General features: G+C 40.4%; 2 protein-coding genes across 4 annotated transcripts; one reads left to right on the forward strand and one right to left on the reverse strand.

Annotated features, from left to right (window-relative positions):
- Nucleotides 1-67: 67 nt before the first annotated feature.
- On the reverse strand, nucleotides 68-6,199 carry LOC124148162. Its single transcript, XM_046519132.2, has 3 exons — nucleotides 5,932-6,199; nucleotides 2,571-2,685; nucleotides 68-568 (listed from the first exon to the last, which is right to left on the reverse strand). The coding sequence occupies exons 1-3, from the start codon at nucleotides 5,981-5,983 to the stop codon at nucleotides 397-399; spliced, it is 339 nt and encodes a 112-aa protein (XP_046375088.1). The 5' UTR covers nucleotides 5,984-6,199; the 3' UTR covers nucleotides 68-396.
- An 8,568-nt stretch (nucleotides 6,200-14,767) lies between these two features.
- LOC124148163 lies at nucleotides 14,768-27,269 on the forward strand. Of its 3 annotated transcripts, XM_048387862.1 has the most exons (8): nucleotides 14,768-15,005; nucleotides 15,934-16,003; nucleotides 19,524-19,837; nucleotides 19,947-20,065; nucleotides 20,570-20,679; nucleotides 22,046-22,228; nucleotides 22,997-23,108; nucleotides 23,696-27,269. In XM_048387862.1, the coding sequence occupies exons 3-8, from the start codon at nucleotides 19,545-19,547 to the stop codon at nucleotides 24,613-24,615; spliced, it is 1,737 nt and encodes a 578-aa protein (XP_048243819.1). In that variant the 5' UTR covers nucleotides 14,768-15,005; nucleotides 15,934-16,003; nucleotides 19,524-19,544; the 3' UTR covers nucleotides 24,616-27,269. The 3 variants fall into 3 exon arrangements, with proteins under 3 accessions (XP_048243819.1, XP_046375089.2, XP_048243820.1); XM_046519133.2 differs by lacking the exon at nucleotides 15,934-16,003; XM_048387863.1 differs by lacking the exon at nucleotides 15,934-16,003 and having other exon boundaries at nucleotides 14,769-14,903.
- The last annotated feature ends 220 nt before the right edge of the window (nucleotides 27,270-27,489 follow it).

Consider the following 27,489-nt stretch of genomic DNA (forward strand, 5'->3'; position numbering starts at 1 on the left):
TGAGTATCCTCGTAAACATGTGTCAAATATATTTACATTTTTTTAAATTTCATTTTATAGACAAAACCACTAGTCACATGTTGATTTTTTATTTTGCTATTCGTAAGTATAACCTACAAAACACAATTCGTATGCAAAAGAAGGATAGATAATTTCAATATGTCCCATAAAAAAAAACTATAAAGGAACATTGTGTTTGGACGGTTAAAAATAAAAAAGTAAGATGGAAATAATACAATCATGCAAAACACACCTTTTAGACGGAAAAATATGAGGAAGAAGAACTCTAATGTGTATATTATTTTTAACATATTCAGGCCATGCAAGTTCTTATGAATTATAAGAGTTTTATAGAGTAAATAGGAACTCTACTGAGTAGGTATTTCAGATGAGGAGTCACATGTGTACGATATGCCCTTCCCTGGATGTTTGAAGGACGTGAACCTGGGTGCTGGGCCTGTTGCAGGCCTTGATGACGAACACGATGATGCCAACAAAGATGCAGAAGCCAATGATCCCTCCAACAGATCCGGCGGTGACACCAGTAATCGAAACGCTGGTTTTGGCTCTGGAGACAATAAAATCGAACTATTAGACATTGTCGAACTACAGAAATTGCAAGAAGTTATTGTTCAGTTGTTTACAATCGGACAAAGGTTTAACATTGGAATTGTTAAAGAGAATGAGGGCCCTTTTGGGTCAACGGGGTCGTAATAATTTAATATAAACGTTATCAGTTATATTCATATGAAATAAAAGCGACAAAACCTTTTGCAGTGCCTATTGTGCTATTCCGGCTATATCATATGTGAGTGAGTGAGTGAATACGGTTTTACGCCGCTTTTAGCAATATTCCAGCAATATCACGGCGGGGGACACCAGAAATGGGCTTCACACATTGTACCCATGTCGGGAATCGGACCCGGGTCTTCGGCGTGACGAGCGAACGCTTTAACCACTAGGCTACCCGACCGCCCCCTATATCATATGTATGTGTCCATGTTTAGGCATACTCATACCGATACTTTAAAGCTTTTGTAACTTACAATTGGACATTTAAAGTGGAACAAAATGGGTCTTTCGTCACCTTAATCATACACTTACCGCAATCATTACCAGTAGCTATTTATACGATTTATATATTTATATATGTAAACACTTTGATACCTGTACACGTAGTTTTTGAACCTACGTCTTTCTCTGCCCATGTTTTATTTATTGCTTTCACGCATATATATAAATAATCCAGTAATCAAGACGTCGTGATATAACTGGAATACTGTTTAAAGCAGCGTTAAACCCAACTCGCTCACACACTTACTCAGTGTACCAGAACATGTTTCACATAACACGCTAGCGCTTAACCGCTTGATATGCCTGGCTTCCGACAAAGGTGAAAAAGATTCCATTATCCCTCTTATACAACACACGAATTACCAATAATATGAAAACACAGTTGATAACTTCTTTACCCCGTTTATAAACTCTTCAAAAAGGTCAGGGATACTCGGAAATAACTTAAATGTTCCAAAAGTAAATCACAACTGACAAGCAGAATCAATACGATTGACAGAAATAATGGTCCACAGGGATTACGCATGGGACGTTTGTCATCAACACTATTATAAGTTGTAGTAGTATCACGAAGGGTACATGTGGATTTATTTTTCCCGCGTTAGGTTTAATATCACGAGCCGGAGTCGAGCAGTATAAACCAAACGAGGGACACATAAATCTAAATGTACTCCGTGATAATGGTACAACGAATTTATCTTACCCCACAAATTCAAAATTGATAGAAAATAGCTGTTCGATTGAGCTGAGGTCAACTCGTTCTTTATCACGTGACTTTCATTGACTCGGAAAAAGCGTGCGGCTTTTTGCTTTGAAGCGGGGTGTAAGGGATTTATTCCACGTGCACCCTGTCTTGTTCGTGGCGGGGTATTAGGGATTTATTCTTCCGCCGAGAATGTTTTGCCCTCCAAGGCGGGATACATATTGGCATTTTACCAAGATCACGTGAACTAATCAGATCTCATCATTCTAACATGGAGGTATGATAATGACATTTATATTTCACGACCCCCTACTATTTTAAGAGTATATATGAGGGATATTATCCATCTTCAGTCGACCGCCTCCGTGGTCTAGTGGTAGAGCGTCTGCCCGGAGAGCGGAAGGTCCAGGGTTCGATCCCCGGCCGCGTCATACCAAAAGACGTTAAAAGATGGTACTTGTTGTTACCCTGTCTGGCGCTCGGCATAAAGGGGCTAAAAGAACGACTGGTCGGCTCGGAGTCAGTATACTGTGTCTGAGTTGGGTATTTATGTTAAACAGCGGCATGGTATCTCAGTGAGCTAGCACTATAAATCGGCATCAGTCCGGACTAGTACAAGCAGACACACAAACACACACACGTTCATGCACGTCGCTATATAAGTGCAATAACCTTGGACGCGACGTTAAACCCCATTTCACCTCACCCATCTTCATTCATACTTGACGGAAAATATGAATTAGAAACATCGTTCAGAAAAGACAATAATTCAACAGAGTTTCAAGTCACTCACGTGCAGCATTTAGCTGTGTACAAGCTTCCACAGCAGTAAACAGAGCAGTAGTAGGTTTTGTAGTAGGAACTGGAAGTACTGTAATATCTTTTACAGTACTGTCCGGCATAGACGCCTGTAACATGATCATACCATATAGGTAACATAACATACTCACCATATTACACGTTACACAACAACATCGTGATACTGTGTTGTGACAGGTTGAACAATAACATTGTGGCAATGTGTCGATAACATATTACAGGTAGCACAGTTACAGTGTGTCGGTAACATATCATATGTAGCACAATTACAGTGTGTCGGTAACATATTATAAGTATCACAGTCACAGTGTGTCGGTATCATATTATAGGTAGCACAGTTACAGTGTGTCGGTATCATATTATAGGCAGCACAGTTACAGTGTGTCGGTAACATATTATAAGTATCACAGTTACAGTGTGTCGGTAACATATTATAGGTAGCACGGTTACAATGTGTCGGTATCATATTATAGGCAGCACAGTTACAGCGTGTCGGTAACATATTATAAGTATCACAGTTACAGTGTGTCGGTAACATATTATAAGTATCACAGTTACAGTGTGTCGGTATCATATTATAGGTAACACAGTTACAATGTGTCGGTAACATATTATAAGTATCACAGTTACAGTGTCTCGGTAACATCTTATAAGTATCACAGTTACAGTGTGTCGGTATCATATTATAGGTAGCACGGTTACAATGTGTCGGTAACATATTATAAGTATCACAGTTACAGTGTGTCGGTATCATATTATAGGTAGCACGGTTACAATGTGTCGGTAACATATTATCGGTAACACAGTTACAGTGTGTCGGTAACATATTATAAGTATCACAGTTACAGTGTGTCGGTAACATATTACTGATAACAGTGACACTGTGACATTGTGTTGATAACGTATTATAGATAGTATAGTAATACTGTGACACTATGTCGGTAACATAAACAAGTAGCACAGTAACATTGGGACATTATGTAGGTAACATGTCATAGATAACGCTGTAACAGATAACATCACAGTGATGACGTGAGTCATTAATAAAATTTGTATCTTTAATTGTGAAATTACACGGAGTTACGTTGACCAGAAGCGTAACCACTCATGTTTCTCTGGGGAATAGATATAACCAGCATTGTACCTGGGACCTGACATTTTTATAGTCGTGTATATTTAATGTAATACAGAAGAGTGAGGTACACGTATATAGAGAAGAAACTGTTGAATACATATAACAACGGAAAGAGCAGGTGTTGTTTAATATTCCTGTTTCGCGATTTGATAAAACGCTGTCGCCCTCGTGTGTCAAACACAGACCGAAGTTCTGCAGTTCACGAGATTTCCACTTTCCATTTTCATCAATTACCCATAGCTCTTTTCCAGTAGTTAAAAGGGATGGCTGGAACGGCCTGAGCCTACGAAGTATCATGTATAGTATACAGCCTTATAGAGGTGGGCAGCTCAGTTCAAAATCTGAAAGATTTTCAACTACCACTTTCGAAAATGTTGATAAATTATATTTTCCCCGTTCATGATTATGGGTGATCGACGACTCACTATACGCCACACAGTCAATACACTTCTGAGAAATGAACTGGGCACGACAAAGGTTTAAGCAAGTATCCTAGGTAGACGTTGGTGCTCTACCGGATATTTCTCTTATGACAACACACAAGTCCGTCTGTGGGTCCACAACGTTTATTCGTGATCTGAATATGTCTATATAACTACATAGTAGTATGGCCAAGCAGGATCTCTGAGGCGTAAGAGGGCCAACCTGCCTAGCCGCTGTCCGAGGGTCAAGTCCCGACTAACAGAAAGCGTACTATCTTTAACCCTCACTGTCAGACTGCAATGTATCGTGTTACGTTACATACATGGTCAGCCTGCAGTATCCCGCACCTCATCCTCAAAGTTAAGCTTCAGTGGCCAACCGGCCATTCTCTGGCATTAACTACAACCCGCTGACCCGCACATGACTCTGTGCTGCTGGCCATGGTAATGATACCCCAGCTGCTGTTATAATTTGTATTGGCAGCACTTTGTTTATTTAAATAGATATTATAATCAACTTACTTAATTAAGGGAATATATAAAACGTATATACACTCCCTGTTAAAATATATATACCCTGCCAAACTGCCTATGATACAAGCTGGGATTCAAGACTCCTGATCAGAAACGTTCCAGGTTCATCATCTGTCGTGAGAATGTACGTCGTTTTGAAACAGATCCAGCTGATCTTGTTGAGGGATTTGATGAGTCTCGGGTTCACCAATATCAGCCAGGGACCAAACAACAGCCAAAGCAGCGGAAACATCCAACGTCTTTTCTTCCTCAAGATGGCAAAGTCTGTTTCACTCCGAAAGGCCAGGCTGAATTTATGCTAATATGCTTTGACAACAGCGTAAGAATACATAAGGACAACACGTCGGGGAAACACGCATGAAAGGTCGGTTGTTCCACCGTGCATAAAGTTTATGTCGCCATGGCTCCAATGCATGGCCGTGGTTGTGGCTTTTGAAGTCATTGAACAAACTCCGTATTCACCAGATTTGCACCTCAGACTTCACAAACTAGAAGAAAGAACTGCCTGGCAAGCATTATACAAATGATTGCAAAGTCATTTCTACTGTGGAGGAGTGTTAACCTCACCAGGAGGAAGCCTTCTACACCAATGGGATTCACTCCAGTATCGTTGACAGAAGTGTGTGGACTTCGGATGGGATTAAGTTAAAATATAGTCATACAATAACCCCCGTTAAGCAGCAAGGCTTAGAACTTTTCAACCTCTTGTAACTTAAATACATTCAGGCCCATATTTGTAAAATACGAAAACCCTCAATATATGTCACTTAGGGGATAAACGGTGTGTGTTTAATTTTAATTTGCGCGTGTTGTTGAGTATTTGATACCTGGAAATGCCATTTGGACCCCATCTCGTCGAACAGACTTATCTAAACATTGTAAGATGCTACAAAAGTAGGGTCGCGGCATGGCTGAGGTAATATAATCCCGTGCCAAACTAAACCCAAAACAATTATCTTAGGATAACTGTTGATCAATATAATGAATAATCCATAATGAAAGCGAAAACCATTTCTCAAAGACGAATGCCATTTTGCTCAAAATCGGTAAGGATAACAAATATACTTTTTTATCATGAACATTAGTGATCGGTAGTGACAAAACATATACTTATTAAGAAAATGAACAATCCACAAGATTACTGGGTTTTCAATCCCATTTAACACCCTTTTCAACAAACCAGATTGAGGAACACACACTCCTTTGTTTTACAATGCGTTATACCGGGAGTGTTTAACTCTTACCTTGGAAGCTCAGGACCAGCACCAGCATCCAGGTTAGCATCATGCTCGTCATGTTGTGTTGGTATATCTTCCAAGACCAAATACAACCCAACTGGCAGTTTAATCAAACAGCGGGAATTCTGGTGCCCTGATTCAAAGCATATACATATACACTTGTAGCGGTTCCCAATGGAATTCTAGAAGGAACATTGTCGCATTGTCGCATTTTTTTACACTTTTTGCTTGTTTTTGCAAGGGCGACACTGCAACAACGCGACAACGTCCCGTCTGGGGTTCCACAGTTAATCATTCAATGTTAATAAACTAGTTTTATGACGAACCGATACGTCATGTACTTCGTCTTGGTGACAATGTTTTCGAAGTTGTTTCTTTGTCTCATTGAATAGTATTACATTTCTACAATGATAAAAATTCATTATGACAATTGACAATTTATTGTTGTTACCCTATACAATGTAGGTATTAACCAACGTGTGGGGCTACTGATAATGGTGTTGAATTCTGTTTACCTGCATTTGTGCCACACCTTCGGGTCATATCTTAGGATGTACTCTATTCTACAGAGATATGCAATATAATGGTAGAGTGACCAGCCTTATAACTGGCGAAGTGTAACATAATATTGGACCGATATATATCAGAGAGGTGGAGAGAGGGCAGGCAAAGAGAGGGGAGGGAGAAGAGAGCTATAGAAAAAAAGGGGAGAAAGAAGAAGTAGAAGAAGAATGAGAAGGAGGATGAGGAGGTGGAGAGTAAGAGTATGTGTTCATTTCAATAATATGTCAATTGTATATCAGCACGAATGAAATAGTACTAAGTATTATACCTACCGTACGTCACACCCTGCTTTTTAACTAAGAAACAACTTCTTGTGTTTGAGCGATGACTTGATCAAGTGGAATCTAAGTAAACATTGCCGAAACATTGCCCAACCTGCATTAACACTGAATCGTAACGTTATTGATTGCGTAGATGCAGCCTCACGGCATGCAATGGCAATAAGGGCACTACAAACATGTTTCACGCGTTAAATACTGGATTAAAACATGTACATTTAATTACACAAACATAGGCGGGAGGTCTGCCCAATGTTACACAAACACTGCAAATAAAAAAAACAGGAACTATGACTGTCATATCATTAAGACAGACATGTTATCAGATTTATGCATGGTGTTGCCGGTAGTTTTCAAGACCAAAGTGATAGGTTGTGTTCTCTAAATACGCATTTGAAAACACGTGTCTCTGATTGCCATTCTAGAAGTTGATACTAGTAAAGAATAATGAAACTATTATAACAGTTTTTGATTTACTTCACGTTGAGTTGAATGTGGGCACGCGGACAGCGTCCGCCAAAGGACATGGTAACACGAGTAATACTCAATTACAACGCCAGCGTCGTGGATATAAAACAATTAATGCCACGTTGTAACAGGAAGAACCAATACGTCCATTACGTGACTCCATGCTGGGACACGGGTAGCACTGTGAGTCAAGACGTAGCACAAGTTCTAGGATGCCTCCCCTGTTAAGATGCGGGTCTTCAGCAACCCGTACTTGGCGTTAGAGGCGGTTAACAGGATCGGTGCTCAGACTCGCTGACTTTGTTTATGTCATCGTATCTCAATGGGTAAACTCATGATGTCAGTCACTCGATTGTTTGGTCCAGACTCAATTATTTACAGACCGACGTCATACAGCTTTACTATTACTGAGTGCGGCGTTAAACAACACACACGCACACGCACACGCGCACGCACACACGCACACGCACACACGCACACGCACACGCACACGCACGCACACGCACACGCACACGCACACACACACACACAACTCAACTGCTTATGTATTTTATAGTATGGACATTTTATTCAAATTTCAGGGGCGGTCGGGTAGCCTAGTGGTTCAAGCGTTCGCTCGTCACGCCGAAGACCCGGTTTTTGATACCCGACATGGGAACTCACTCACTCACTATTCAAATTTCAAGAAACTTATGCTTTTCATCATTAAAGACCTCTCATTCTAGACATTTTATGGTCGACATGATGCGCAATGCTCGATGGTAACCTATGTCATGACCTTTACAATGAGTTTCCATACGCACTGGCACTATAACTTGTAATGACATTGTGTGTGGGGAGGGTTGTGACGGTAAGGCGATACACAGGGTGTCATCCTTCAGTGATATAGTGTTCCATTCAGGTTTCAATACAGTGTCGTTTTTACGCCCTACATTTTGGCAGATATTTGAGATTTGTGCCTGGCATCCTGACACGGGAATCGGTTGGACAGGCCGTGTACTTTGCCTAATTGTGTGCCTAAATGAGGACGTGGTATGTTGATTTGCCTCATTGTGCCCGAGGGCGTGGTATGTTGACTTGCCTAATTGTGACCGAGGGCGTGGTATGTTGACCTGACTAATTGTGCCCGAGGGCGTGGTATGTTGACTTGCCTAATTGTGCCCGAGGGCGTGGTATGTTGACTTGCCCAATTGTGCCCGAGGGCGTGGAATGTTGACTTGCCTAATTGTGACCGTGAGCGTGGTATGTTGACTTGCCTAATTGTGGTCGAGGGCGTGGTATGTGGACTTGCCTAATTGTGGTCGAGGGCGTGGTATGTTGACTTGCCTAATTGTGCCGGAGGGCGTGGTATGTTGACTTGCCTAATTGTGCCCGTGAGCGTGGTATGTTGACTTGCCCAATTGTGACCGAGGGCGTGGTATGTTGACTTGCCCAATTGTGCCCGAGGGCGTGGTGTGTTGACTTGCCTAATTGTGCCCGAGGGCGTGGTATGTTGACTTGCCTAATTGTGCCCGAGGGCGTGGTATGTTGACTTGCCTAATTGTGCCCGTGAGCGTGATATGTTGACTTGCCTAGTTGTGGTCGAGGGCGTGGTATGTGGACTTGCCTAATTGTGGTCGAGGGCGTGGTATGTTGACTTGCCTAATTGTGCCCGAGGGCGTGGTATGTTGACTTGCCTAATTGTGCCCGAGGGCGTGGTATGTTGACTTGCCTAATTGTGTCCGTGAGCGTGGTATGTTGACTTGCCTAATTGTGCCGGAGGGCGTGGTATGTTGACTTGCCTAATTGTGACCGAGGGCGTGGTATGTTGACTTGCCCAATTGTGCCCGTGAGCGTGGTATGTTGACTTGCCTAATTGTGCCCGAGGGCGTGGTATGTTGACTTGCCTAACTGTGCCCGAGGGCGTGGTATGCTGACTTGGCTAATTGTGCCCGAGGGCGTGGTATGTGGACTTGCCTAATTGTGGCCGAGGACGTGGTATGTTGATTTGCCTCATTGTGCCCGAGGTCGTGGTATGTTGACTTGCCTAATTGTGTCCGAGGGCGTAGTATGTTGACTTGCCTAATTGTGCCCGAGGGCGTGGTATGTTGACTTGCCTAATTGTGCCCGAGGGCGTTGTATGTTGACTTGCCTAACTGTGCCCGAGGGCGTGGTATGTTGACTTGGCTAATTGTGCCCGAGGGCGTGGTATGTTGACTTGCCTAATTGTGACCGAGGGCGTGGTATGTTGACTTGCCTAATTGTCCCCGAGGACTCGGTATGTTGACTTGCCTAACTGTGCCCGAGGGCGTGGTATGTTGACTTGCCTAATTGTGCCCGAGGGCGTGGTATGTTGACTTGCCTAACCCTGCCCGAGGGCATGGTATGTTGACTTGGCTAATTGTGCCCGAGGGCGCGGTATGATGTTCTTGCCTAATTGTGCCCGAGGGCTCGGTATGTTGACTTGCCTAACTGTGCCCGAGGGCGTGGTATGTTGACTTGCCTAATTGTGCCCGAGGGCGTGGTATATTGATCATGCCACCTCAACTGATTTGCCTAGCCAAGGCTCCATTATTTACGACCTGCCTCTGATAAAACAATAAACTAAATTGTTCACAGGATGTCCTGATAAAAATCGGAAAGGAATGTTTGGCTCGTCTGACAATAAACCCTATATTGTCTCCCTCTGTGTATTGGATAAGGTGCTCGTGTTCCGTAACCTCAACGTTTATATCCTCCTTCAGTTTCATGTCACGACTGGCCCAGACTTCTAGCCTGCCTAGTTGCGCTCCTCCAGCGTGCCAGAATCCTGTAATTGTTGGTTAGAATCCCAAATTCAGCCTGATAATCATATTCAGTTTGTCAGCAACATAATACGTACGTTTATGTAATTCTATGCATATTCTTAGGTATAACAAACTGTGATGTATTTATTTCACGTGGTATGTTAAATCTCTTTTGTGTAATATGTTAATGTCAAGTAAGATGTAATATAATGTCACGTTTAACGTATTGTTCTTATTATTATTTACAGATTTAAAAATGCAGCAAAGAGGGTTTGGGTGATCAGGCTTTGTTTGGCTCAAGATCAGCTAGGGGCCCTTGTCCCCTCTACACGCAGCCCAGACAGCGAATAGGACTGCCCAGTCTAACCAAACCAGAACCTTTCGGAGAATGTGAAGACTCACCAACACCGCAGCCTTCTGCACTATCCAGATTGCCAGAAGGACGTATTCCTGGCAGCAACCACGGGTACTCTTCCAAAGTCAGTCAATAGATTTGGAGGTACCAAACCTAAGCCACCGAGAACAATGGGCAGTCGGACATCTTTGTGCTTGGAGTGCAAGCGTGACATTTCGAAAGTGAGGTCCGCATATTTGCCATGTTTTTCCTGAATCTTGTTATTCACATTAGTGTCAAAAGGGACAGAAAATTCAATGATATAAATGATTGCATTGGATTTATCAAAACGGACAAGATCAGGTGTGTTGGCCTGGATAGGTATGAGGCTGTATACGGGCCTATACCAGATTTACTCAATGAGAAAACTCAAACATCTACTTCACAGAAATACCATTAACAATATATATAAAATGTTCATAAGACCATACTTTGAATACGCATGTGAGGTTTGGGATGGTTGCACCGAAGGACAAAGTGAGAAATTAGAACAATTACAATTAGAAGCTGCACGCATTGTAACTGGTCTACCTAAATATGCCCCCAGGCATTCATTATATTACGAAACCGGTTGGGAACCCTTAGTTGAGCGTAGAAAGAAACGTAAACTTTGTCTTTTCTTCAAAATTAATCATAACATGGCCCCTTCCTATTTAACAGATATTCTACCCAAAACCGTTGCTGCAAAAAACTCATACAGTCTCAGAAACTCTGAAAACATCAGTGTTCCTCTCACAAGACTAAGACATTCGTGTGAATCCTTTTACCCATCGTCTTCCCTGATTGTGGAACTCTATTCCGTTATCAGATCGAAATTCTACGATTTCTTGTTTTAAAAATTCGCTACAAAAGCACAACCCCACGTCACCTGCGTACTTCGCTTATGGAAAAAGAAAATATAATATCTTACACACAAAACTGAGATACATGTGCAGTCAGTTGAACTATGATTTATATAAAATTGGTATAAAAGATCACCCGAACTGTACATGTTCGAATACATGTGAAAATGCATATCATTATCTCATCGAATGTCCATTGTTTAGTCATCAGCGTGAAATTATGTTAAACAGCCTTAAAAATATTGTTCATAACATACCTATTGATGTACACTTACTGTTACACGGCAATGCAGACCACGTTGTTACAGAAAATGAAGCTATATTTAAGGCAGTACAACATTATATATGTACAACTAAAAGATTCGTGTAAAGAACTGTTCATTCAATAATGTTACTCTCTCTCTCTCTCTCTCTCTCTCTCTCTCTCTCTCTCTCTCTCTCTCCCTCTCTCTCTCTCTCATCTATAGTGTTTTATGTTTTATGCATATATATTGAATTTGAAATTGTGAATATTTTGTAAATACCAGGGAGAGGGCATTCTAAGTTGGAAGAACTTGTCCCCCAATCCCGTTCACTCCTTGTGAATAAATATGTTTAAATCAAACCAGTTTGGATCATGTCACAACTCGATTCATAAAACATATTCTTACTCCATTAGAATATGAAACCAGAGAGTCCAATGGTTCCAGCTCTGTTTATAAGAAAGTTATTGGTACTTCCACTGTGTACTATGTTCATGTTTCGGAACACACTTCCTGCATTTGAACTTTGTATCAGAAACTCACATGGTTCTCGCTATTTCTGTAATTGAGTTGTTAGTACATACGTTTTGGATTACCAAGCTTCCGGTTCCAGAAAATACATCCTGCATTATACCGGAAAGTCTCATGGGTGTAGTTCAGTTTGATGCGACTTATTTGGAACTTCCGGTTTAGACTGTTACTTCTCTTTTATTGTTAAAAAAAATAACATTTTACAAAATTCCTAAACAGCAGGACAAAAATGATTAAATTGGGACCTGTAATTTTTGTCGTATCTGGTGTTCAAATGTCTACATTCACACTGTACATTTGTATAGCTCTTATTCACGCATCACGCAAGTCCATACAAGTATTACCCCAGTCTACGGTTCGATGCCCAGTGTCAGTGTCATAGGGTGAAATATGAAAACGTCACGGTCGGATAAGCTATGCATACGATCGTACTGTTTTAACATACATTTGTATTTGCAAACTTATGTACAAGTTTTAAAACCATGTATTATATAAAGGACGAATTTGCATAATAATCTGCAGAAAATGCTACAAATAACAAACATAAAACAAGCGATATTGAGTATGCGGACTTTTGCAGTGTTCGGTATGAACATCTTGTAGTGAGTTTAATTTGTCTTCGTCATAGCAATATTCCGTCAACACGTCGTTATTTCCATGTTGCGATTCATCTTTTTCAGTTTTCTCCACCGGTGCCATTCGTAATCACAAGCATGATTCCGTCATCCCGTACAGAAGAGCTATGAGCGGAACAAAACACAATCTATATTTCATTGGTCGATAATCTAACTGCAACCTCACATCATTTAAACATTTCCTTAGAGTAAATATTTATGAGTTACCCCTACCTCCCTCTCCAAGACCAGGGCTTGCCCTCATACGTGTACAAAAGTCACGAAGACGTCAATGATCATCACAATATGCCATTGATGACTGGAATGTTTGTTGACCTAGATTGACCGACGCTCTTTCAGCCAATACCATGACGTAGTGGAATATTTGACACAGAAATCTACCATCCATGGCGTGTCTGATCAGTGAAAGGTCAATGTCCCGACGGAGATATTAACGCCCACTCAAGCCACATGCTTATGGGCTATTCTAAAGAGAATCTATCAAATATTCGGTTTAATAGTGTGTGTTCATTCAGTCATAAATGTACGAGAAGATCCTGAAAATGCTGTAGTTCGTATAATTACTTTCTAGGCTACATGTTCACGTATCTGCCCAGAGTACACACGGTAAGTACATTATCATGGGAAATGTTTCATGATGCTTGTATCGGTTTATAAATAATTATTTCTTGTTTTTACATGCAAAATCACACTTTATATTTGTTATTTTGCATAGCTCTTTAACCTCACGAATCTTTGCCAGTCATAGTTCAAAATCATTCTGTTGTCATTCTTGGAATAACTTATGTAGCATCGTATTATAGCTTCATTTATACGCTTCCTTCGTCGTATAACCTCGTTAAAATATATTCAATATGGCCAGTCATACGCGAGAGTGATAAAGACATTATCATATGGACTGTAAATAATGTTAAGATTTCTAATGTGTTTCATCAACCTAAAGTAAAACCATAATTTTACAGGATTAAATGTCTAAATCAACATCACATCATGGCAAAATATACAGACCTACAGAATTGTACATTTATTTTTCTCATTCCTGTCGATCTTAAACATCTCCGAAAATGGAAACAAACTGTACATGTCGAGTAAACAAGAACAGAATTACATGTAATGCCCGTCTAACAAAATGGGAAGAAAGGTTGACCCAGTCGTCAAAGGCGCCGCAGATAGCTATGGTGAGTTCGTTTCAGAAACCTATGATCATTGGTTCGAATCCCGGTTTGCCCTGATTATGTTTCTAGGTTTTGCAGCACATTGCACGTGCTCGTTGGTTTCTCCGGCAACCAACTCTTGTCGCAAGAGACAACTTACAGGATCAGCTGGTCTGAATCACTAGCATGGTTTATGCATGTCATGGTATCCCAATTACGTTGTTTAATAATCATTATCTCAGTAACTCGTTGTCTGGTCCAGAGTCGATTCTGTACAGAGCGCCGTCATACTGTCGATATATTGCTGAGTGCGGCGTTAAACACCAATCAAAGAAACACACTAACAAATAAAACGTCGTCTCGCATATTGTCCCATGCGATACTTTGTAGAAAACGGACACTTCACGGTGAATTTTATGTTTGTTTGTTTTTTGTTGTTGTTTTTTATTGAGAGACTTTCAGGTACAACTTGGGGCATGGGTGGCCCAGTTGTCTGAGGCGCCGCGATTCGCTGTTCAGAGTTGCGTCCCTTGGGCACGCCAGAAACCTATGATCATTGGTTCGAATCCCGGTTCGCCCCGATTATGTTTCTAGCTTTGTCAGCACCATACCCGTGCTCGTGGGTTTCACCGAAGTGGTAAACGTCTGAGACCTGCATCACTTCGGGCTTTCCTCCCACATTAAGCTGACACGCCGTGTTATAACTGTAATACTGTTAAAAGCAGCGTTAAAAACCCAACTCACTCACTCACTCACTCAGGCACAACTCTGAAACTATGCGATAAGTAAAACACAAACTAAAATTTAAATGAAGCCAACAAATGATACCAACCTAAAGACACCTACACGTAAATAAAAGCGACAAAACCCGTTCCATAATCATAAGAAAGCTATGCTAAACGGCGAGTCCATCGTACGATTCCGACTCATAAGGAACACAGACGGTTATCGTGACCTGGTTGTACACGGCTGACTGAGCATCATGTACTAGTGTGAAGAGCTAGATATCTGCCCTTGTATCATTATACATTAACAGAATCAATGTTACGTCATGTATAGATTGGTTATATCGACTATTACAGCACGGCGTCAACAGCCTACCACAGTGAGCACACCTGTTTACTCCAGGTAAACACAGGGTTGTAAATAACGGACCCCCAGGTCGCGTTCTCATTCTCGGGTGTCATTGGATTACAGTTGATCAGGGGTGAGTCCTTTTCTGCGTATTCTCAATTAGTTGTGTTATAATTGTTATCTGTTACTTCTCACACCTGTTGAAGGGGCAATATGTAGCCCGGACATGTTGTGTATGTGTACTAAAGAGGTTGTTATCCATCATACTCTTTCTCATACTTGTCTCTAGTTGAATGTAGGAGGGATATGTCGTAATGGCTAGGAAATATGGTTCTGTATATCCGTATTTGAATATTTGAATAACTTTTCACTGAATTTATATATATAATATAGGAAGAGAGAGAGAGAGAGAGGGGGAGAGAGAGAGGGAGATAGAATGTTACCTACATTATTAACACATTGAACCGCACAACATAAATGACCTCTATGATTCTTTAATATGTGAGGGTTGTTTCTTTGAATGCAACAGAGTTTACAAAAAAAACAGGTAAATAAATCAAAGTGATCATTTCAAAGATCGTCTTCTGTATAAAATGTAAAATCAACCTTAATCGGTTTGTTATTTCAAAACTTCGGGAGTCACTTGGTTGATAACACTAAAAACAGTAATGACTATATTAACTGGGTCAGTCGTTACTTTTTGTTACCGTCTTTTGTTATGTCTTAAGTTGATGGTCTGTGTAGATTCATAAACCTTTTCAAGGAAACATGAAATATGATAGTTCACGGAAACACAGACCTATTTCAAGGAATGACACATGTATGCCATATACGCTAACTCAAATTACTGTCGTGGTTTATGTGAACTATTGTCTGAGTCATCCTGAAGATCTTAGTGGATAGCAAGTATGTAATTATTTATTTTGCAATAGCCAGTGTCAGAGGGTTATTGATACACGTATATTATATTTAATAGTAATACATAGCTGTGTACGCATACTATTGTGTCATAACACAACAATAAAACACAACGGTATAAACCTTGTTTGATGTGGTTACAGTTAATGCATGAACAGAACACAACTGAAGATTGCCTGTCTCGCGTTTACAGTAAATAAACAACAATATATGGTAAGTGTTTCAGAGAAATCATATTACTGCATTCCATATTTAAGTTTTAGTGTAATACATTTTCAACCCTTTTCTTCAATACAAAAGTAACATACAATATTTCAAATGCTGTCGCTTATCCATTGAATGTTTGACACAGACAGAAGACGAGACACTGTTTGGAAAAACACCCGCAGCTGGGTTTTGTTTACGTGGTGCCATGACAACGACGTGACCCGTGCTCATTGTGCATGGCCTCTCTCTGCCAACCAGGAAGTGACTGCTCCAATGGCCACCACGCTTGTACAAAGCGGGAGAGATATTGTGTCGTGTAGGTACACGTCGCCCGATACAACAGATTGTATACCCAGTCAAGTGTGCAACTCAGGCTATTGTCACACAGCAATCTGTGACAGATCTTGACAGTCGAAAACGCAACGCGAATCTATTACTTATGGGCCATTAAAATATATTGGAAGATCTGCTATCTTAGTTTTTTACTAGGTTTCATGATCAAGAGAAGCATAGAATTCCATGTTTGCGACAGTGTGTATTTGTTAAGCCCTTTGATTGGGGTTTGAGCACAACACTTATTTCCACAGGTTGTTTCTCAATAGATTATAAATGATCGCTAGCTATAGCGACTCCTAACGAGTTATCATGATTCTTAGGAAAATATAAAAGGTCTTCATTACAATCATTAACGCAAAATTCCTAAAAGAAAATCAAAGTGTATGCAATGTCAACATCCTCCACGTGTAATCCGGGACAGCTACCTGTGTAAGAACTGACACAGGTGAGGATCAAATGTCTATAAAGAGACATAAATGGTTGCTTGTGTGCCATCGCACCACGCCAACATCGATCGTAATTTACAGTTGACTTGATTAATCACATGCCTCTGGGAGACAGTTGTAATATAGCAAACTGCGGCGAAATAAGATGTTGACCATTTCGTCGGAGTAAATACAATACAATTTGATAAATTGATTTCATGTGGTTAATAGAAGTATCTAAAATCGTATTTTTCATCTGTAGATCATGAATACACTTTAAATATGATAATCACAGTATGAAAATAACGAAACGAATATGGTGTTATTCTGTGGTATCGAACCCAGTGCACGACCTGTCATTGTTTTATCAATATCATTATTGTTAAATGAAACAATACTTAAAATAAATACTTTCTGCATGCCCAGTCCGACGTACAAATTGCCCCGTCCCTAAGACATCTTTTTATGTTTACACACGTTTATCAAAATACTTTTTCAACTCAAATTTCGTTTTTGCACCGGATTCCGACCGTTTCCATCTCGAGCCGGGTGGTTAAATCGCACGCTCGTCCCGCCAAAGGCCCGGGTGCGATTTCCCTCAAGGGTACAATGTGTGAAGTGGGACATGCTAAGAGCAGCGTAAAACTATACTCACTCACTCACTCACTCACTCACTATTAAGGAATATTGTCTTTGTTTGTATTCTAGTATCGATCATTTGATTGTATTCCGGTATTCAGTGATTGTTGGTATTACAATACTGATTATTTGGCTATATTCCAGAATTGGGTATTTGATTGCATTCCTGTATTGAGTATTTGATTATATTCCACTAGTAAGTATTTGATTGTATTCCGGTCCAGTAGTGAGGTTTTCATTGTATTCGAGTATTGGGTATATGATTGTATTCCAGTAGTGAGTATTTGATTGTAATCCAGTAGTGAGTATTTGATTGTATTCCAGTAATGATAAATTGATTGTGTTCCAGTACTGAGTATTTGATTGTATTCCAGTACTGAGTATTTGAGTATATTCCAGTACTGAGTATTTAAATGTATTCCAGTTGTGAGTTTTTCATTGTATTCCAGTATTGAGTATTTGAGTTTTTCATTGTATTCCAGTATTGAGTATTTGATTGTATTCCAGTAATGAATATTTCATTGTATTCCAGTAATGAATATTTCATTGTATTCCAGTAGTAATTGATGGTACTTCAATAGTGTATTTCATTGTAATCCAGTATTGAGTATTTGTTTGTATTCCAGTAGTGAGTATTTGACTTTATTTCAGTACAGATTATCTGATTGTATTCCAGTAGTGAGTATTTGAGTTTATTCCATCATTGAGTGTTAGATAGTATTCCCGTGTTGAGTATTTGATTGTATTCCAGTATTGAGTATTTGATTGCATTCCAGTTGTGAGTATTCGATTATGTTCCAGTATTGAGTATTTGATTGTATGCCAGTAGTGAGTATTTGATTGTATTCCAGTAGTGAGTATTTGATTGTATGCCAGTAGTGAGTATTTGATTGTATTCCAGTAGTGAGTATTTGATTGTATGCCAGTAGTGAGTATTTGATTGCATTCCAGTTGTGAGTATTCGATTATGTTCCAGTATTGAGTATTTGATTGTATGCCAGTAGTGAGTATTTGATTGCATTCCAGTTGTGAGCATTCGATTATGTTCCAGTATTGAGTATTTGATTGTATGCCAGTAGTGAGTATTTGATGGTATGCCAGTAGTGAGTATTTGATTGTATGCCAGTAGTGAGTATTTGATTGTATGCCAGTAGTGAGTATTTGATTGTATGCCAGTAGTGAGTATTTGATTGTATTCCAGTAGTGAGTATTTGATTGTATGCTAGTACTGAGTATTTGATTGTATTCCAGTACTGAGTATTTGATTGTATTCCAATAGTGAGTATTTGATTGTATGCCAGTAGTGAGTATTTGATTGTATGCCAGTAGTGAGTATTTGATTGTATGCCAGTAGTGAGTATTTGATTGTATTCCAGTAGTGAGTATTTGATTGTATGCTAGTACTGAGTATTTGATTGTATTCCAGTATTGAGTATTTGATTGTATTCCAATAGTGAGTATTTGATTGTATGCCAGTAGTGAGTATTTGATTGTATGCTAGTACTGAGTATTTGATTGTATTCCAGTACTGAGTATTTGATTGTATTCCAATAGTGAGTATTTGATTGTATGCCAGTAGTGAGTATTTGATTGTATTCCAGTACTGAGTATTTGATTGTATTCCAGTACTGAGTATTTGATTGTATTCCAGTACTGAGTATTTGATTGTATTCCAATAGTGAGTATTTGATTGTATGCTAGTACTGAGTATTTGATTGTATTCCAGTATTGAGTATTTGATTGTATTCCAATAGTGAGTATTTGATTGTATGCCAGTAGTGAGTATTTGATTGTATGCTAGTACTGAGTATTTGATTGTATTCCAGTACTGAGTATTTGATTGTATTCCAATAGTGAGTATTTGATTGTATGCCAGTAGTGAGTATTTGATTGTATTCCAGTACTGAGTATTTGATTGTATTCCAGTACTGAGTATTTGATTGTATTCCAGTACTGAGTATTTGATTGTATTCCAATAGTGAGTATTTGATTGTATGCTAGTACTGAGTATTTGATTGTATTCCAGTACTGGGTATTTGATTGTATTCCAATAGTGAGTATTTGATTGTATGCCAGTAGTGAGTATTTGATTGTATTCCAGTACTGAGTATTTGATTGTATTCCAGTACTGACTACTACAAGACAAGATGACATCACCTGCGCGAGCCCCTTCGACCATGTCCGACATCGTGCTGGAGGCAGAGAGCCAGCTCCCCGAGGACTTCAACCCCTGCGTCACCGACACCTTCCTGGCAGTGCCGACTGCAGGCATCGTCGTCGTGCCGTGGAGAGTGTTCCAAATATTCCCAGAGATTGTACATCCGAAATTCCGGACTGTTGATGACGAAATCGTGTACGACGGTGACGTTAACATCCTCATGAGTGCAGCGTCGTTGTCAACGTCGGACCGGGGATACATGGAGGAACTCACACAGTCATGGTAGGTTTCTTAAAGGGTAAACAGGCGGTGGAGCAGCCTGATGGTCGAAGCGTTTGTAAGTCTCGCCGTCTGAAGTTGTTATCACTAAAAACAACTTAACGTTTTACAGGGTTATTAAAGTTTCAACGGAGGAGGAGCTGGACACAGTGACGGGTCGTCTTTCCGCCTTCCCCTCCTTGCTGTGTGTTACTCTGACAATCCGCAACGTCATGGAAGACAATTCAGAAAGTACGTAACATAGTGATAGTGGTTAAGCGCTGATCTGTGGTTCGATCATACGACGGCAATTACGTGCAATGTAAGAGACTTATGGATTTGTTTTGAGACCTCCTGAATCGTAATCTTTGAGTAAATCTTGAAGCGAGGTACCAAGGGGTGAATAAGTGAGTGAATGCTGCTTTAAACCGCTATGACTAATCGCCTACGGTCAAGGCAAACCAGCGACTGCACGTGTGAGCAACGACCAACGCGATCGTGCCATGCCACCAGTTACGTCGCCAAACCTAACCTTAAAGCATTATAAAGGAGCCCTGAATCCCCACGGGCACCGAAGGATCCTGTTTCAAATTTAGGGGATACAATCCTCCTGAGAGGAGTTTAACTCTTTGCACCACTTTGCCAACCTGCACTATGAAGAACATTGTTCGTGTGGATATCAATTGTTGTTTATTCACCGTTACGATATACCTTGGAGGGATTCTATGGTTAATTGTGTTACCAATTTGTTTCCAGTACCCATGGTCATCTTCATCAGCCCCGAGGCAAACTGCATGAAGAACCTCACCTCCAAACTGGCCGACGTGAAAGAAGGATTCGGGAATGGCAAAAAGTTTTCATTGGAGGTAAATATATAAAAAAGTCAATGCTGGAGAATAATCAGTTTCGATTATCTGCCGAAACAGATTCCATTGGGCGTAAAAGGCAAATTATACGAATGGAGGAAATATTTAATATTAAGAATGCTAGGCTACAAAATAGGAGTGTATTGGTTAACCCAACTATCACAACAGACAGATCACAACATCGATACGGCATTACATGTTTGACAAGTTAAGATAAGGATCCATCCACAATGAGACATATGACTTTTATATGAGATTTTTTTTTTCAGGGATATCTGATCATATCATTAAGTATATTGACAGAATAAACAAAATGCAAAATGATCAGTTTTCATCTGACATTAGTAGGAGTATGAAATGAACATGCCAATGCTCCAGATATCATGTGACGTTAAATGTGGGTCTCATCCTTCACATTGTGCTGATTGGGAGAGGTCACTATTTATTATGTGCTTATTGACTATCGGTTACCTATTCGCTGGATGGAGTTACTTTCCTTGGGGGTGTCAAAACAATACCAGCAAAGTGGGTTTGGGTGATCCTTGCACTGTCAGGATGGTTAGGATACTCATCAGCTCAGGGCCTTTTCCCCATCTACACGAAGCCCAGACAGCGAACTTCTCCCAGGAAGCGCTGCCAAGTCGACATGACGCCCTCTACATATTCTTGGTCGTACCATGGATGGACCTCTAAATGTGTGCAAAAGTGCAAAATAAAATTCTATTAAGAAGCGCCTCCACGTTTATCAAACCACGTCCTCCCATTATAACTGGTAAATATACGCGATTCCAGGAAAAACGAGGGTCGTGGGATCTATTGTCTGACATGATTCTTTGTTTGAGGGTGTCAGTACCATGAATTTCCTGTTCCCATCCAATCAACAACACCAAAAGAGTACGAAAGGGCGGTTACAGCATAAGCATTTGTGGCCTTGACTCTATTGCGAGCGTTCAGCTCTGAACTCCAGATTTTCTACATTTGTATTCTGCCCGTAGTGTGTCTTTGATATGGGCATTCTGGAGTTTGTCTCTTACCTGCATAGGCCCGATCTCCCACGAAATAGTCCATAATTCCACCCTAAATAAACTGACCGATCTTCTTCATCTTCATTTTCTTCTTCTTACATGAAATACTGTTAAAAGCGGCGTTGAAATAAATTCACTCGTTACTCGTATATGCTTACGTTGTAGTACCCATGCAGACTTTGATAACATGTGGCAGTGGAAATGGTACAATGTTTAAATAACAGGAAGGTATAAGCAAAATCATTTCAATGAAATGTTGTGAATATGTGAACCTCACATTGACATCTCATATCTACCCAGAGAAGGGAAACAATATGCTATATGCTATTCCCCCTTTACAGGTTGATCTCGGCCCATCGTTACAACAGTGGGGCAAGACAGTCTTGAGAAGAGAGTTCTTGAGCGTTGGAGGAAGATTCTGTGTCACGAGTGGCGCCATCTTTAATCACGTGTTTGACTGGAATAACATACTGGGTTGTGTCCCTTGCCTGCCGTGTGGTGTGATCGGCTCATCTGCTTATCGGGTCAGTTGGAACTGGATTTGTTTTCATAAGCAAACAGATGTCCTCAGATATTAGTATCGTGAATGTGAATCGTGAATGTGAATTTTTATTGTTTACGTTATATCTGATCGTATTTTTCCGGTCATTTTCAGAGTGCACATGGAGATAGAAATTGTTTATTTGTTAATTCTGCTAAAAAATACAAATATGTGTGAATACAAGGATATGAAAATTCAGGACAGAGGTTATCCGATATAATTACTGTTCAAACTTAAAATAATTCCAAAGCATGCTTGTCATAACAGTGTCCCGTTTCACAAAATAATCGTATCTCTAGCCATGTAAATGTTCGTAATCCAAGTTATCTTTTCGGAAAGGGGGTGGGGCGGGGTGGGGGGGGTCGGTTACTGGATTCTTTGTCTAAGTCAAAATATGTTTTTGACAAGCGTTTCAAAACAAACCATAGAAATAAGTTAAGGGACCCACATCACGTCATGTCAGATCTCCAGTGTCCAGTGAACTACCACCACCAACAACAACACAACCCCCCTGCATCCATTCTTAGCACACTACGACCGCTCTGTGATCGAGGCCCTGTCTAAAACACCATTTTATCACGTAGGTACATAAATAACTTCTTAATAAGCCAAAAGAAAAAACATTTTCGGGACGATTGATTGTAAAAACAGACAATTTTGGCTTGTAACTGGAAATTTGTTTGCCTCTCTGTTGATTCATATACTACTTTCTACGATTTAATATCATCACAATGTCTGATATTTTGTCCAGATCCACAGAAAGATAAATTACCAAGATGAGATCTTCGATACAATACAGGATATCGTCATCATTGGGACGAAAGGCTTGGACTTGTCAACGCAACAGGAAGCTGTGTACCTCTGTAAGCTATACTTTATACACTCTGTACAGACAACTATCTAATGTAAACGCAATTCGCTGTCGCATATGCGAATAAGACACCTCTGAACGTGGGATCCCATTTCAGAATCGCCATGATTCTGTGTCTTGTCTTAGCACCATGGAGTGCTCGTGATTTCAGCAAGTGGTAAACGTCGAATATAAAACGTCAACGCCAGATAATAACCAGTCTCAATTATCTGCCGAAACAGATATCCACTGGGCGTGAAAGGCAAAATAGGGATAGATTATATGAAAGGATAACTGAAAATCCTTGAGGAGACCAGGTGTTAGTGAAAAGGTTAAGCATGCCCTGCTCTACCGATAGCACCCGCCACTAACAAAATTTGCCCCAGCAATACTCCTGCAATACGACGGCATTAGCTGGAATATATGCAGTTTTTTATTCCTGGATTCCAGTACAGCCTAGCTTCAGTAATGAGTGAATGAGTGAGTAAAAAGTTTACATCGCATCGGAATATAGCGGTGAGAACAAGGTATTCATCTTGAAATATCTGTCGACAAAGAACAATAAAACAGTAAGGTATATCACATTGCATTGTATTTCAGTGATGCAGTGGATTAAGGTATTTCGACTGTACTATTGTATGGATTGCCGACGCAAGATGCCGCCGTTAGAATCTGGAAGCAACAGTGGACCCTTTTGCACATGTAATGTCAGGATCACATCCTCGCCTGTTTTCGGAAAGAATAAAGTGGCCCCTTTGGACGTGGGAGAAGACAGTTATTGTGGCGATCCGAACACGTCCAGATCAGAAACAGGAACATCTATGACAGCAGCTGCAACAGTAACATCAACGCAGGATGGCAAGACGCAATACCAAGAACTCCATGGCGAATCCAGAACACAGAAGACCCAAGGTAGAAAACATAAATCTAAACAGAAAAAGGTCATTGATGACAACGGGGGTCCTTTTGCCCCTTACCGAGAAAAGATCGCTGGCAGGGCTATAGCAAGGAGGAAGAAAGGGATAACGCAACAGTGTTTGAATCAATCAGAAATAGAGATGACAATGAACATATTAAATGCGAGACAGCCAGGTGGTGGTGTTCAACCGAAACAAGCTGTGTTCAAATATCCAGCCAAAAGAATATCCGACCAGCAAAAGAAAGCAGGACAGCGCAGGAGGAGGTCAGGCTTTCAGGAGATTCAGTTAAAGATGGCTGATGGCGCAAAGGGAGCTGAAGAAGGGGAAGCCAATGTTGAGGCATCTGACGTTACACTGGACAACAATGGTGTAGCTAGTGAAGATGGTTGTGTGGACAATGAAGATGACGTAAGGGATGTTGGCTTCTTCTTCGTGGACACTGACATGGACGAACAGTTTGAGAGAAATCCACTTGGTCAAACGGACCTTCAGAGTTTCTTGACCTATGAAAGGGATCCGAAAACAGGCACTGTTAATCCTGGTTTCGGTGGACAACCTGTTTTGAAACAGCCAAAGAAGAAAACGGAGAGCATTGCTTGAAACAGCATTGTTTGTGTTTAATATGTCAATATTATAATTGTGTTTGGTATTTCAATACTATAATTGTGTTTGTTATGTGCACACTATAACTGTGTTTTGTATGTCAGTACTATAATCTGTGATGCATTACAAGTGCATCCTCTGGGTGTAGCATTCACCTTCAATAAACTGCAGGGCAAAAGAAAGTATACATGCGAAAATTGGATTTGACCAATACATTACAAATGTTTCCTTAACCTTACTAGGCCGAAAACAGTCGCCGACACACTGCAAACGTTAAGTCCAAAACATAACTACGATACCCGTATCAAATACATCGCCATCAAATAACCATTTTCTGTTTGTTTCCTTTTTAGCCACAGTCAAACATGGGTGTTTTCTTTCTTTTGCCTGGCAGTTTAGTTGATACACGCCTTCAATGTATTAATATGCAGAGAAAATATTTTTATACCACACATCTTATAATGACGATAGCTGTTTTCATGTTCACATGGAAATAGCGAGAAATCACATGGCAATCTTATCATCATCCATTGGATGGTTCTATCTTTTAAGCAGTCGGTAGAGCTGACAGCATAAGGAACTAATGCTAGTCCGAAGTTACAAGATTTCAGATAGGTAATGACATTTAGTAGACTGTAAGGATCTACATCCTGCATTAGAAATGGTACGCTTGTGTTAATGTCAATATGGGAAGCATAAGCTCATTCAGCAGCAACCCTCATACTTGACAGAATAATATACTTCTTGTGTGATACTATGACGAAAATGATTTGTGCATCTATTCAATAAGGAGTATATAAATTGATGGCTAAACTATGAACATTGAATCCCTACGTCATAATGACAGTAGGGTCATCAGTATTGTACAGTTGTTATCAGACAAATAGATTATTTCAGTTAGGCCATTTGACCCATTGTACAAATGATAATTCATATTTATGTGCGCTTCAAATTACAGATTGTCTCTGAAATAACATATTATAGGTGCGCTTCTACAACTGTACAATTATCGTGTTTCCTGTATCTAAATATACTGAACCGCAAAAGAAACATCACCATGAATAAATATATGAGAAACCTTATTTGTCCAAACACTGTTAATATACTTTGAGACATATTACAAAGATGAAACTTAGCAAAACTGATTACCAAGGTTGAAATTTAAGTGTCAAATGTTCTTAAAGTGAAACACAACACCAGTCTCTCAGAAAATGGCATCACAAGTCAGTATCTCGGGTGTCCGCCATGTGCATTGATGACTGCCGTGCAACATCGACACATGAAATGGATGAGGCGGTTGATGAAAGCCATAGGCACTTGCGCCTACACTCTGAGGAACGTCTTTGAATCCTGTTTTTGACTGAGGGCAGGCCACTGCATGGTTCTGATGCAATTCTGCAAGAGGAAGTCTCTTGTTGCTCTCGCAGTGTGGGCACGGGCGTTATCATGCTGAAACTCGTGCCAAATGAGGTATGACGTGTGGTCTCAAGACTTGATCAATGTACCGAGGTGCTGTGACACCATTGCCTCTCCCTGGACCGATGTACTGGAAGCCCACAGGGCCGACCCTCTGTGCTTCTGGTCGTCCGCTACGTTGTCGGTCATCTGTAGTGTTGGTGGTCTGGTACCGTTGCTGGAGCCTTATATGGTCCTCACGTGAACTTGCCGGGCGGTTCGTCCAGCTCGCAATCGTCCAAGGGCTTGCAATCAATTTCTTGTCAATCTTGGTATGTTGTAGCAATTCAATAACGAATGCTATCCGATCTGGGTGGATTTTTATAGGGCAAGAAATGGGGGAACGCATGTACATTTCAATTTACACGGAACTCATGTGCATCGGTTTACCATGGCCATTGCCGTGATGCGTTTGTGCGATCGGTTTTATTGTCATCTGCTTTGTTTTTTTTATCATCATTTTTTTTTTTCCGGACAAGGTCATGTTAAATTTAAGAAACTTTGATAAAAATTACCCAGATATTTAAATGACAACTTTGCATGCAATGTTACTTCATGCGAAGCCTAATTTGACGGAGAGTTGTTCGACATAATCAGGGAGCCTTTGGTCATTTCGGTTATGACATTGGTGACTTTATCGTGGAGAAAGTTCCAATTCAAGATGACATCATTCCGATTCACACCTCGAATCGACAAGATGGCGCCTCTCTTCCCGCCCTTGCAAGTGCAACAGAAACATTGATATTCAGTGACGACTCTTGGGATTAGTGAATCAGTGTCGCAGCTAGATTTCATTGTGGAACCGAATATGTATGTTCACACTTCTTTTGTCAACCATGCGTGACACGGCACAGGCAATCGCAGTTAGGGAATGGTGCGGCCACCATGTTGCAGAAATTCGTCGATTCGAAAACATTGCTTCTGGACTGAGCTAAATAAACGAAGTGTTTGGAGAGATCGTAGATACTTGGACTTGAAGAAACGAAATTAAACGTTGCAGCAGATGAAGGATTGGTGTGGACAAAACGGGAAAGGGATCCCAGATTGTATTTTAAAACTTGTGCGCGAAGTGTATCCAAATACCCCGAACAAAAATTACATGGGACAAGTGTGGATCTAATGATCAAACTCAGTTTTGTGTGTGAAAATTCTGTGAATGAAAAGGAAATTCATAATTAAAGTTGTCTTGGAATATGTGTATTGGAGTTTTCGTTTATCGTAAGTACAATGTTATCTGGATACGCCTAATGTAGGTCAAAACATCAAGTATATTCAGTTACTTATTTACCAGTTGCTTATGTGCATTGTTATGTTGATACACGTGACATATTCATCCATTGTAGTCAAGCTGAGAAATATTGGATGAACTTCTGGTGCTTCAAATTAGGCCCCTTCCTAAACACTAGTTGAAAAAAT

Source organism: Haliotis rufescens, unplaced genomic scaffold (genome assembly GCF_023055435.1).
Source record: "Haliotis rufescens isolate VD_foot unplaced genomic scaffold, xgHalRufe1.0.p SCAF_7, whole genome shotgun sequence".
Classification (NCBI taxonomy): domain Eukaryota; kingdom Metazoa; phylum Mollusca; class Gastropoda; order Lepetellida; family Haliotidae; genus Haliotis; species Haliotis rufescens.